At 37.9% G+C, this 14,149-nt stretch overlaps 1 protein-coding gene across 2 annotated transcripts in view; it reads left to right on the forward strand.

Moving 5' to 3' along the window:
* Positions 1-343: 343 nt before the first annotated feature.
* Positions 344-14,149, forward strand: part of KLHL4 (kelch like family member 4) — a 138,766-nt gene continuing 124,960 nt past the window's right edge. For both annotated transcript variants that reach the window (XM_012784554.2, XM_012784551.2), the window contains exon 1: positions 344-1,027. In XM_012784554.2, coding sequence (XP_012640008.1) covers positions 606-1,027 — 422 coding nt within the window. In that variant the 5' untranslated portion in view covers positions 344-605. The remainder of the gene's footprint in view (positions 1,028-14,149) is intronic.

Genomic DNA, 14,149 nt, shown 5'->3' on the forward strand with positions numbered 1-14,149 from the left:
TTTCCATAAAAAGAATCTCAAAATAGATCATAATGAATTCCTGTCACAAATTTTTCTAGGACAAAGTGGCACATTTTTAGAAATGGGCTACTGAGAAATGAATCCGGCAGGGGAGGAGCGAGTGGAAGGAAGCTAGAAAGAAGTGAGTTTAAACACTTTGCTTTTGCTCACTTGCCTGGGTTTAAGCTTCAGCTACTGTACTTCGGTACCAAAGAGGCTGGGTTAGATATTTGCAAGTCCAGGAGGGAAGGCTGTGAGCGCGTACAGATCTAACAGCTGGAGTGTGTTGTGGTAGCTGTTTTCCTGTGCTAAGCTGATTTACTTGTTTAAGGTCTGACCTCATCATCCTGTCAGCACCATTTCCCACCTACACTGTTAGCTGCAGCTTTCTGCTTCAGCTAGAAGGCTAAAGTATTCAGTGTATCATAGGCAGCGGGGGAGGGGAGAGAAAGCAAGAAAGACTGCTCACGCTCTCTCTCTCTCACTCTCTCTCTCTAGCACTTGTGCTTTTGTTAGCCCTACAGAAGAGGCAGAGAAACAAGAGATAACAAAGGCTCCATTTCCTTTCTGTGAGAGAAGGCTTTTTTGTCTTTCCTCCTGCAACAATGTCTGTGTCAGGCAAGAAAGAGTTTGATGTGAAACAGATCCTAAGGCTACGCTGGAGGTGGTTTAGTCATCCTTCTCAAGGTTCGCCCAACACTGTAAGCTGCCTTCAGCAGGAAGGATATGAGCATAGAGGGACCCCGGTTCAGGGCAGGTTGAAGAACCACTCTCGGGACAGAAACGGACTGAGGAAAAGCAACAGTCCTGTCCACCACAATATACTGGCACCAGTGCCAGGACCAGCCCCTGCCCATCAAAGAGTCCTTCAGAATTGGCACCAACAAAACCTGATAGAACATCTTCAAGCAAATGAAGATACTCTTAAAGCAGTTCCAGAAGAGAATTTATTCAAAGAGGCTTGTGAGAAACGCTCACAAGATTTGGAGATGATGGCTGATGACAATATAGAAAATTCTACAGCAAGGTAGGAGTTTTTGCTTGCATGACTGAAAGCCATAGCTTAGGTTGACTTATCCTCTAAGAATCTCATTTAGTGTTTAAATACAGAATGCTATAATAATCTCTGGATCTGTATTCAGCCAATCTGGGTTCTCAAGAAGCCCTTTCCTCCAAGTCTATAAAAGAAAACAATAACAGTACATGTGTTTGGATAATTAATGGAATTATTTTTTTATTTTGGATTTTGAGTTTACTTCTCCTATTCCATTCTTATTCCACTAAGTGTTCTGTTTGTGTTCTCAGAAGTGCTTATTATAATAATTAATTTTCTGTAAATATCCTTTCTGGCTTAGATGTTCAAATAATTGAGATTCTTTGTGCAAGTGTAATAAATCATACAGAATTCTTTCTGACTTTGTGAGTTAGGCCAACTTTGACAAAATAAAAGCTCTGACTGCTCAGTACATCCTTATTTGCTCCATAGTGCATAGTTGCTATATTGACTCTTCAAACTATGTTATCTTTATGTGAGGAAGAGGAACAGCTTTCTTTGGCATTTTGAGTTTCATTTCAAGTTGTAATTCCTTTCATAGCTAATTTGCAAGCATAAAAATGTTCCTTTTAAAACAAGTAATACAATGCTATGAGATGTTGAAGTACTAAGTGGAACATGTCAGATATTTCAGGACATTAAAATGGAATGAGAAGTAATATAGTATAATTTGGGTATAGTTCATAAAAATATTTGATTTTACCTTTGAGTGGAAGAAAATTATATCTGTCACCTAATGTTATCAAATGTGACTTAACCTACTGGATGTTTACCTCTTTGTTTTTGCTTTTTCACTATCAGACATTTTTATGTTTCCAACATGATTTAGATACAGTTGATAATCTTGGCAATGTAATTAAACTGCAGAAGTGCTATAGAAAAAGAAGTATTTTTATATGTTTTAAATCATATGGCAGTTCCACATGAAGCTATGCTAATTAATTTGGAAACCTGGATATTTAGCATACGATGTCTCTACATAAGTGTAGAGAAGGACTGGCAAATTTGCTTCTTGATATAAGTTTTTCCAATATATGTCTCTGACAGTTTCTTGCTTCCATAAATCAAAACAGAATATAAAAAGAAAAAGCAGCATATCAACATTATGGCAAAAGACAAATCAACTCTGCAAAATGATGCCTTATAGGAACTAACTCTTGCTGAAATGTAAATATGCAGAAGATGTTGTGAAATCATAAAATAATATTAGATTGTTTATGATATAGACTTCTTAAGAAAAAAGAAGCATGTATCTGTGAATTTTCACCACTTTTTTGTGATTATCCAGGGAAATGCTATATAATTGTTGGGATTACAAGTTGCATTAGGTAAAACTAATAGAACTTTCAAAGTAATATAGAGTTTATACTTTTAAATTCACCAGGTGGTCAAATTATCTCTCCTCAACATGAACAACAATTTTAAGAACTGCTAAATTTGGAGGTTAATACATGTATTTAATTCTTTTGTAGAAAAATTTAAATTACCCACTGTGACATTCTAACAAAATTATTTGAGGATCTGTGAATTGATTTTCTAGTATAAGAATATTTACTATGAAATAGATGCCAGAAAATAAAATGCTGGATAAAATGTCAAATGTAAAGTGTCATTGAATGATATTTTTAAAAAATATATTTCTCTTTTTATTCCTGACATTTTTCATTTCCTAAAAATATCTTCTGTTAATTATCCTATGGTTTCAGTAAAAAGTTAATATTTTCTTAAAATAAACACAATAAATGGTTTTATTGGTGTGCCAAGGATATCTTAGGCAGAAAGGAAGGGGTAAATTTGAGAATTTTACTAATTGAAACATGATGATTTATTGTCCTCTCATTACTCATTCTAAATCTCCCTGTCTTAATAGAGGACAGTTAGAGAAGGAGCTTTATGATGCTCTACCTTTCTAATGCCTCTCTTCTTCAGCAAGACTGGGGAGAAGGAGAAAAGCATCCCAACAAGTTAGCATAAGCCTGTCATCCCCTGAATATAACTCGAGTTTTTTGTGGGTTTTTTTTGTTTGTTTGTTTGTTTGTTTTTGGAAACTGTAGTCAATGTGGAGAATTATCACACTAGCACAAGATTGGCTCTGACACCTGGGGCAAAGGAAGGGCCTTTAAGCCATTCTATTTCCTACAAAAATTACAGGGAATAAATATAGAACGGACTAAACTACAAACATACACTGTAACAGAATAAGGCACAATTAGTTCTAAAATAAATATTAAAGCCTACGTATTAAAGTTATGTTGTTATATTGTTTTAGGAATTTAAAAATCCAAATCCATTCCTATGTAATTGAATTATAAGTATGCAATATATTTAGGAACAGCTCTGTATCATGACCCATGCTGTGAATATGCATAGTCCAGTATTATGGCTGTCATCTGAGACCTTGGCTCAACTATCATTTTCTTTTTGTCCTAGTTATCTACTAATTCTGCATCTTTGCTTCCCCAAGGACACCTTGCTCAAGTATTCTTTCTTTTCTCTATTTCAACTGTATCTTTTCAAAAAAAGAACACATATTTTACCAGTGTATTATGATCATGCTTCCTGTATGCCTCAATATTTAGATATGAAATCATATGTATATATATTTGAAATTGATCATAAATAAATGATTGCATAAGAACATAGGTAGATGTCACAATATTAACATTATGTAACATTATGCTGAACTTATTTGCTAAAACAAATGCAGGAATCTATCTCCTCATTGTGCTTGAAGATACTGAATAAAATGCAGATGATCTATTTATGGGTCAAGAACACCTCCCAGCACAAAATCAAAGGTAACAGTGCTGTTTCATTTTAAGAAATTGACAGGAATTGGGATAATGCCCCTCGTTCTACCAACTGGGGCTTTAGGATTTTGCATCACCTAGCAAATTTACTGATATATGACACTGAATATCTTTTCCCAGTGTTGCACTGTTGGACAAGACTCCCAATTCCTCTCTACTTGACCCCTTTCTGATTTTCAAGTGAGGTTTGCCTGGAAAAAAGAACTACTGTCATGTATACATTGATATCCCATAGAAAGTAAGATTGGATGAGTAAGACTTAGAATTTAATAATAATTAATTCCACAAACATTGAGAATGTATTGTGTGCCAGGCACTCTTCTAGATGTTAGTGATAAAGCAGTATCAAAACAGATAACCTATTTTCATGCAAGACGCATTCTTTTTTCTTAATTTTTTAAAAAAGTTTTATGGCCAAATAATAGTTGCATATTTTTCAAGATATATAAAAGTAAGATTTATTTTATCCTTTAGAAGGACAGAGAGAATGGGAGGGGGAGAGAGAGACAGAGAACGGTGGGGGAGAGCAGAGAGACAGTGTGGCATCCCAAAGAAAGGGAGGGGAGACACCAGCAGCCAGGCCAAGTGGCTTGCTGCTTTCATGGGAACAAAGAAAAAAATAGTTAATTGTTGTGAATTGTCATATCTGGTCCTTTTCTTCTTAACTGCAAGCAGATAATGGAATCTGTTGTGTGAAACTTCTGCATCTGTTCCCTTTGCTTTAGGGATAAAGTGATCTTGCCCTCAAGATATGATTTGGGGCTGGGTTTGATGTCTGGAAATTGTCCCGCATACTGTCATTCAGGAACTTCTTAGGAATTACTCCAGGCTATAGAAACACATGCTAAAAAGGCAGTTTTAGTCAATAGGTCTAGCAACTGTTGAAACTTTACATTTCCTTTTGTTTTGGGGGGCTCTTTTGAGATGTTCAGAGCTCTTCAGTGTACCTGCTAGCTAGGTGCAGAGGGAGGGAGAGAGCAGAGAGATAGCAGAGAAAGAGCAGAGATCTCATACATTTTGCTCACAAGACCCACCGTCCTTTCATTCCCCCTTCTTTTGGTTAAATTAAATTTCTGTTAAAAAAATGAACTCAGGAAACTGGGGATCATGGATGGAGGTCTCATTTCTTCTGTAACTACTTCCTGCTGACTCAGGGATGATGGATGTCCCTACTTGATTGAGTTCATTTGGGTTGTTAAGGGGGAGGGATTGAAAACTGAGGGTCTTGAAAGGTAGGTTAGAAGTGGGATGGGGGTTTCACTGGAGAGAAATAGCTAGGACCTGAAATTGGTTTCATATGAATGTCACTAGATAGTGGGGAATGTAGGGTTCAGAAATTAGAGCTAAAAGCAGGGTTGCTAAGGGCATTAGCCAAGAAACCTAAGATCACACATGATGAGAAGAGTTCACAGTTTTTGGAAAGCAGAGAGCCTCTTGGACTATAGGCAGTTAGTGATGACACAGAACGCCCATAGTGGGGGATGGAAATTAAGATTATTACTAGGGCTCCCAGCATAGATGAAGGAATGACCAGTCTGGTATGTAAGCTGGGCTGTGGAGGCATTCATAAAGTGACAGGATAAGTATAAAGGGGAGGCAAAGCAAGATAAGTAGTCATATATGCCACAGGATATTATCGGAGCCAGATATCTGTGATAGAAAAATAGTTCTGGGGAGTTCACCATAAGCAAGAGCAGGTTCTGGAGAGCCTGTAGATTTGAGCCCTGAAAGATGACTCTAGGACAGATGACTCTAGGATGGGATTCCCAGAAGCTTCGCTGTAGTGGTGGAAGTAGTGAGAATTATTTTAAAAGGAGCCTTTTAAGGTTAAAGGGGACCCAGTTTGTCCTGGGAAATCCTTGAGTAAAATTTAGTCTCTAGTCTGTAAATTTTTATAAGGTACATCTGATGTTTTGATACAGGCATACAATATGAATTAATCAAATCAGGGTAATTGGGGCATCCATCACCTCAGGCATTTATCATTTCTTTGTGTTAGGAACATTCCAGTTCCACTCTTTTCGTTACTTTAAAGTATACCATAACTTATTGTTGATTATAATCACTTTATTGTGCTAACAAATATTGTTAATTCTCTCTAAATATCTAATTACATTTTTGCATGCAATAACTATGTCCATGTAATCCCCCCCTTCCTGCTACCTTCTCAACCTCTGGTAACCATCATTCTACTCTCCGTCTCCATGAGATCAATTGTTTTTGATATTTAGATCATGCATATGAGTAAGAACATGTGAGATTTGTCTTTCTGTGCTTGGATTATTTCACTTAATATAATTTTCCATCCATGTTGTTGCAAATGACAGAATTTCATTATTTTTGTGGCTATATATTATAATATTACATTGTATATATGTACCACAATTCTTTTATCCATGCATCTATTGATGGACACTTAGGTTGATTCCAAATCTTGGCTATTGTAAATAGTACTGTAATAAACATGGAAATGCAGATATCATTTCAATATATTGAATTCCCCTCATTTGGATACATACCTAGCAGTGGGGCTACTGGGTCCTATGATAGTTCTATTTTTAGTTTATTGAGGAACCTCCATACTGTTCTCCATAGTTGTTGCACTAATTTACATCCACACCAATAATGTATGAGGGTTCACCTTTCTCCACATCCTAGTCAGAATTTGTAATTGCCTTTGTTTTTGATAAAAGCCACTTTAAATGGGTTGAAATGATATATCATTGTAGTTTTGGTTTGCATGTCTCTAATGACTAATGATGTGCATTTTTTGTATAACTGTCGGCCATTTGTCTTCTTTTGAGAAATGTCTATTCAGATGCTTTGCTCATTTTTTAATCAGATTATTGATTTTTTTTCCCTATTCAGTTGCTATAACTTCTTAAATATTCTAATACCTTGTCAGAGGGATTAGGTAGTTTGTAATTATTTTCTCCAATTCTGTGGGTTGTTTCTTCATTTTGTTATTATTTACATAACTATGCAGAAGCTTATTAGCTTGATGTGGTCCCATTTGTCCAATTGTGATTTGGCTGTGTGTGTTTTGGGGGTATTACTTAACAAGTCCTTGCCCAGACCAGTGTCCTGAAGCATTTCTCCAATGCTTTCTTTTAGTAGTTCAATGATTTCAGGTCATAGATTAAAGTCTTTTATCTATTTTGATTTGTTTTTTTATATGTGGTGAAAGATAAGGGTCTAGTTTTATTCTTCTGCATATGAATATCTGGTTTTCCCAGCACTATTTATTGAAGAGATTGTCCATTCCCCACTGTATGTCCTTGGCAACTCCATCAAAGAAAAGTTCACTCTAGATGTGTGGATTTATTTCTGGATTCTCTATTATTTTCCCTTGGTCTATATATCTGTTTTAATGCCCGTACCATGCTGTCTTATTTACTATAGCCCTGTAATATAATTTGAAGTCAGGTAATGTGATTCCTTTGGTTTTGTTATTTTTGATCAGGATGGCTTTGGCTATTCTGGGTCTTTTGTGGTTTCACATAAATTTTAGGATTTTTTTTTTATTTCTATGAGGAATATCATTGGTATTTTGATGGGGATTGCATTGAATCTGTAGATTGCTTTGGGTGGTATGGGCATTTTAACAATATTGATTCTTCCAATTCATGAGCATGGAATATCTTTCAACCTTTTTGTATCCTCTTCAATTTCTTTCATCAATGTTTTATAGTTCCCATTGTAGAGATCTTTCACTTCCTTGCTTAAGTTTAATCCTATATATTTATTTCATTTTATTTGTAGCTATTGTAAATGGGATGATTTTCTTGGTTTCTTTTTCAGATAGCTTGCTATTGGCATATATAAATGCTACTGATTTTGTTTACTGATTTTGTATTATACAACTTTACTGCATTTGTTTATCAGTAATAATAGTTTTTTTTGAATCTTGAGGGTTCTCTCTATATAAGATCATATCATGTGTAAACAAGTATAATTTGACTTCTTCGTTTCCAATTTGGATGACTTATAGTTCTTTCTCCTATCTGATTGCTGTCTAAAACTTCCAGTATTATGTTAACAGTGGTGAATGTGAGCAACTTTGTTTTTGTTCCAGATCTTACAGGAAAGGCTTTCAGGTTTTCCCTATTCAGGGCCTTATATGGCTTTTACCATGTTGAGATAAGTTTTTTCTATACCCAGTTTTTTGAGCGTTTTTATCATGAAAGGATGGTGAATTTTCTTGAATGCTTTATCAGCATCAATTGAAATGATCATATGGTTTTTGTTCTTTGGTTTGTAGATGTAACATATCACATTGAATATTTTGCATATGTTGAAACATCCTTACATCCCTGGGATGAATTCCACTTGATCATGATGAATAATCTTTTTTAATGCGTTGTTGAATTTGATTTGGTATTATTTTGTGGAGGATTTTTGTATCTACGTTCATAAGAGATACTGGCCTATAGTTTTCTTTTATTGTTTTATATTTGATTGGTTTTGGTATTGGGGTCTTACAGGCCTTGTACAATGAGTTTGGGAGTATTTCTTCCTCCTTGATATTTTATAATAGTTTAAGCAGGATTGGTATTAGTTCTTTCAATGATTGGTGAAATTCAGCAGTGAAGCATTGGGAACTGGGCTTTTCTTTGAGGAGAGACGTTTTATTACTGCTTCTATCAACTTGTTATTAAATTATTCAGGTTTTGGATTTCTTCCCATGTCAATCTTGTTAGGTTGTATGTGTCTAGGAATTTATCCATTTCTTCTAGGTTTTACAGTTTATTGGCATGTAGTTACACATAGTGGTCTCTAATGATCCTTTGGATTTCTGAAATATCAGTTGTAATGTCTCCTTTTTTTTTAATCTCTGATTTTATTCATTTGGGTTTTCTCCTTTTATCGTAGTTACTCTAGCTAAAGATGTGTCAATTTTCTTTGTCTTTCCAAGAAACCAACTTTACATTTCATTGATATTTTGTATTGTTTTTTTTTTTCTGGTTTCAATTTTTCTTATTTCTGCTCTAATTTATCATTTATTTCTATTAATTTTGGGTTTTGTTGGCTCTTGCTTTTTTTAGTTCTTTGAGATGCATTATTAGGTTGTTTATTTGAATATTTTTCTACTTTTTTATGTAGGCACTTATTACTATTATCTTTCCTCTTCTTGCTGCTTTTGCTATATCCCATAGTTTTGATATATTGTGTTTTCATTTTCATTTGTTTTGGGAATTGCTTTTAGATTTTCATCTTAATCTCTTCATTGACCCACTGACCATTCATGAGTATATTGCTTAATTTTCATGTGTTTGTATATTTTTTAATGCTCATCTTGTTATTGATTTCTAGTTTTATTCCATTGTGGTCAGAGAAAATACTTGGTATGATTTCAGTTTTTCTGAATTTTTTAAGACTTGTTTTATGGCCTAAGATATGATCTATCCTTGAGAATCATCCATAGGCTGAGGAGGAAAACATGTATACTGCAGCTGTTGGATGAGATGTTCTGTAAATATCTATTTGGTCTAGATATGTTCTGGTTTGGTTTGAGATGTTCTCTAAATATCTATATCCATTTGGTCTGTCATGTGGATTAAGTTGAATGTCTCTTTGTTGATTTTATGACTGGATGGTCTTTCCAATGTTGAAAGTGGAGTGTTCATATCTCAAATATTAATGTATTGGGGTTTATCTCTCTCTTTACCTCTGATAATATTTCCTTTATATATCTGAGTGCTCCAGTTCTGGGTTTATATATATTTAGAATATTTTCTTCATTTTCCAGTGAACTATGTAATTTATTTGGAATGCGTTGTGTATTTTTTTTCATTTTATTTTACTTTATTTCAGCATATTATGGGTGTACAAATGTTTAGGCTATGTGTGTTGCCTTTCTCCCCTTCCCTGCCCCTAGTCAGAGCTTCAAGCTTTTCCATCCCCCTGATGGTGTGTCTCGCACTCATTATGTATGTATGTATATACCCATCCCCTCATCCCCCTCCCATCTTCCAGAATTATTATATCCTCTTGCTGAATTAACCCCCTTATCATTATATAATAACCTTCATTGTCTCTTTCCACAGTATTTTCTTGAAATTTATTTTATATGATAGGAATATAGCTCTTCCTGATTTTGGTTTCCATTTGCATGGAATATCTTTTTTTATCGCTTTATTTTCAGTCCATGTGTGCTTTTATAGGTGAAGTGTGTTTCTTACAGACAACATATAGTTGGTTCTTGTTTTTTTAATCCATTCAGCCACTCCATGTCTTTTGATGAGAGAGTTTAGTTCCTTCACAGTCACTGTTATTATTGATAGGTAAGGCCTTCCTACTACCATGTTGTTATTTGAATTCTGGTTACTTTGCAGTCCTTTCTTTCTTACTTCTTATCTCTCTTTGTTAAAAGTGATTTTTGCCTACTAGTGTGTTTTAATCTCTTGGGTTTTTGTGTGTGTGTATTTCTTGTAGGTTTTTTTTTTTTTTTATTTGAAGTTACCATGAAGCTTGCAAAGAAAAGTTTATAACCAAGTATTTAAACATATGACAACTCTGCGTACAAACAAACAAACACATGGAGATAAATGTAACAGGCATTTGGCACTTTACCTCCCTCCTATCCTGCTTTTTAATTTTTTGTTGCTTCTATCCATGTCTTTTTATACTATCTTTCTCAATAAGTTGTTGTAGTTGTTTTTGATAAGTTTGTCTTTTATTCTTCCTAATCAATATCTAAGTGGTTTATGTACAGCAATTACAGCAATAGAATAATCTGTGTTCGTGTTCTTAATGTTACCAGTGAGTTTTATACCTCCAGAAGATTTCTTATTGTTCATGTATGTCCTGTTCTTTCAGATCAAAAAACTCCTTTTTAGCATTTCTTGTAGGACAGGTCTGGTGTTGATGAAATCCGTCAGCTTTTGTTTGTCTGAGAAAGTGTTTTTTTCTCCTTCATTTTTGAAGGATATTTTTGCAGGATATAATATTCTAGGGTTAAGAAGGGTGACATGCCTCCATCACTCCAGGATTGGTCACTGGTACCTTATTTAGTTTGTTTTGTGAGGTCATGCTTTCCTGGATATTCTTGATGCTTATTGATGTTTGGGAATTGAAGAGTTAGGTATTTATTTTAATCTTCACACTTTGGGATTATATGAACCTGTCCTTTTTGATATGGCTTTCCAGATATTCAAAGGGAATTGAGCTTTGTTACCTAAGTCTTTGGTCACTACAGCTGTATCATCACTGGGGGCGCCCTAAACTCAGTAATACTGACTCTTGTAGACTCCTGGTCGTACTGCCTCAGTGGACTTCAGTAAGATATAGGAGAATATCCTATGTTACTAGGCAAACCCTCACATTCTCTTCCCTCACTCTCTCTGCTGGGTTGCTGGAGTTTGGGGGCAGGAGAGTGATGTGGCCATTCTATCATTGCCACCAGCACTAGGTCACACCTAGAGCCAGCTTGGTCTCTTTCAAAGCCCACAGTGAATGATGTCTGGCTATTTCTGATGTTTATTCAAAGCCCAAGTACCAAGAAGACTCCTGAAGCACCTGAGTCCAGGCTTTAGTTCCTGGGCAGCATTCCTAAACCCACAATGGGCCAGAAGGAAATATACTGCCTTGAAGGGAAGGACTAGTCCTGGCAGAATTCTCCACCTGCTGACTAACAAGTCCCTGGCTCGTGTTACTTAATCTACTAAAAAAGATTCCAATCTATTAAAGACTTTCTTAAAAGTATGCTTCTATACCCCCATGGCCTAAGCTGATACGGCATGGCACAATCTTGAAACCTGATCCACTACTAGAGTGTGTCCTGGACTGGGGCCAATAGTCAGCAATTCCTTTGATACCTGAGGCCCCACAGCCATTCCATCACATTCAAATTGTTGCCTACAGCACCAAAACCTTGGCTTCCAGGAGCCTAAGCTTAATAGATAAAGCAAGACTTTGGCATCTAAACCCACACAACCCCCTAGCTCCCTAGGGGAACAGTTGGACCTGCCCAGTAGAGAAGCCACTGAATAGCTGGCTGGCCTGCTACAACCACATGTGCTTGTGTATGAGCATGCTCACTCTGACAGTCAGTCTTTCAGTGACCCCATCTCACTGGAAAGCTTGCCACCAACTCTGTTGGCCTGCTGCAGCCACATACACCTGGCCCAATAACCACCCCAGTAGCATCTAACAATCAAAATTGTACCACTGTCATCTCAAAAACCCACAGCATAGGCCACTGACACAAATGCATATATAGCTGATGAGGATTATAACTGAGGAAGCTGCATGGAGACCATGATACTGAATCCACCCAGAATCAAAGCCAGTGTAACCTATGCAATGAATACCATACAAACAATATACAGGAAAAAGCCTCTCCCTATGAGAGCTACTCCATAAAATTGGGGAAAAAAGTGACTGATCCACTAGATATACAGAAACTAATATAAGGACACAAGAAACATGAAAAATTAAAGAAACATTACACCCCCAGAAGCACAGTCAGTCTCCAGTAACCACCCACAAAGGAAAGGATATTTACAAAATGCTTAAAAAGGAATTTACAATAATGATTTCAAGCAAAATAAGCAAGATATAAGAGAATTCAGACAAATAATTAATTAAAATCATGGAAACATTCAGATCAATTCATGATCTCAATGAAGAATTCAACAGAGATAAATATCATAAGATGCAGAAATCTTGTAGCTGAAGAATTCAGTCATGAACTAAAAAAAATATAATTGATTAGATTAAGCAGAAGAAATTATTTTTGAACTGGAAGACAGGATTTTTGAAATAACACTATCATAATAAAAAAAGAAAGAAGAAAAAAAGAGAAAGAAGAAATTCTACAAGACATATAGGACACCATTAATGAAAGAAACTCTCTCCTTATAATAGTCGGAGGGAGAACAGATGGAGGAAGTCATATAAAAACTATTTAACACAATAATAGCTGAAAAATTCCCAAGAAGGGGCAAGATAAGGACATTCAGGTCCAGGAATCTCATGAATTCCCAGTGAGATAAAATACAAAAATATTTTCGCTGGGAGCAAGATGGCGGACGAATAACACCGCCAGACAGAGGGTCTCTGCAGAAAAGACCGATTCTAGCAGAAACTAGAGGAAAGAAGCAAGAAGACGAGCATACAGCGGACAAGGGCCGGAAGGAGGGGTACCTGAGACCTCGGGAGACTCCACGGGAGGAGGCTGCGGAGGAGAACTGGAGGCTGAGACCACCGGAGCAGCCCGGAGACCAGCGGCAAGGGTAGGTGGATCTGCTGTTTGCCCTCCCCTGCATTCGGGTCTGCTGGTGGGCTCCACAGCGGGTGGAGAGACCTGCGGACACCAGCCCAGAGACTGCCGCCGCCTGCCAGCGGTGAGCCTGTAGCAGACGTGGCACCAGGTTCCCAACTTCCTCCGGGCACCTCCGTGTGCACGGACCCGAGCCGCAAGGCAGGCGCCATATTGCCTCCTCCTCCCCTCCGCCAACCCTACCCGCGGCTGCCAAGAGAGACAATACAGCCACCAGCCGGAGGCACCTCCAGGGAACGGGACCTTACCGTTTGGGACCCCGCCCGCCCTCCCAGGTGCTGCTGGCACTGTGTTCCCAGGAAAAGGGTGCCTACTCAGAGGCTGAGAGACATAGACCCAGCTTGGGCTCCCTGTGGGTGAATTAGGACCGGAAATCCTCTCCCTGGTGGGAATACAGTTTGAACTCTGGGACCCAGAGGTCGGACCTGCAGACCAGATCCCCTGCACCGAGGGCTAGCATTGCCCGGGGCACAGAAGGGTTATACGTGAACAGCCTACTGAGGGCTCTGTGCCTCCAGGGGTGGATCGGCGCCCTAGAGGACAACCCTCCTCCCAGGAGGAGGCCGTGCGCCCAACCCAGGTGGCGTTCCTGTGCAGGAAACCTCCCCGCCGGCATCACAGCAGGCTTGTGGTCTGGCCTGCTGGCAGAGGCCCAGGAGTAGCTGCAGAGTTGGGGAGAGTGGAAAGAAGCAAGGCCTGCTGCAGACTGCGGGTCTCAGACAGCCCCACCCCCACACCCAGAATTTCTGGCTGAGGGGGACCATTCCAGCCCCACCCTGACAGCTTTCCCTGGAAGCTGAGAACAGAACTTTGACCCCTGCTAACGGCCTGAGGGCAGGCTTATCCAACCCAGCTCCGCCCAGAACGAGAGCTGATAACAGGACTCAAAATCAACACCATAGCCTGTTCCTCCAAGCAAACGCCACCTACTGACAGGGACGGCATCTTGCACAGCCTTTCCACAGCATCCACTGACTCAATATACAGGGAGTGGTCCAATTT

Source organism: Microcebus murinus, chromosome X (assembly GCF_040939455.1).
Source record: "Microcebus murinus isolate Inina chromosome X, M.murinus_Inina_mat1.0, whole genome shotgun sequence".
Taxonomy (NCBI): Eukaryota; Metazoa; Chordata; class Mammalia; order Primates; family Cheirogaleidae; genus Microcebus; species Microcebus murinus.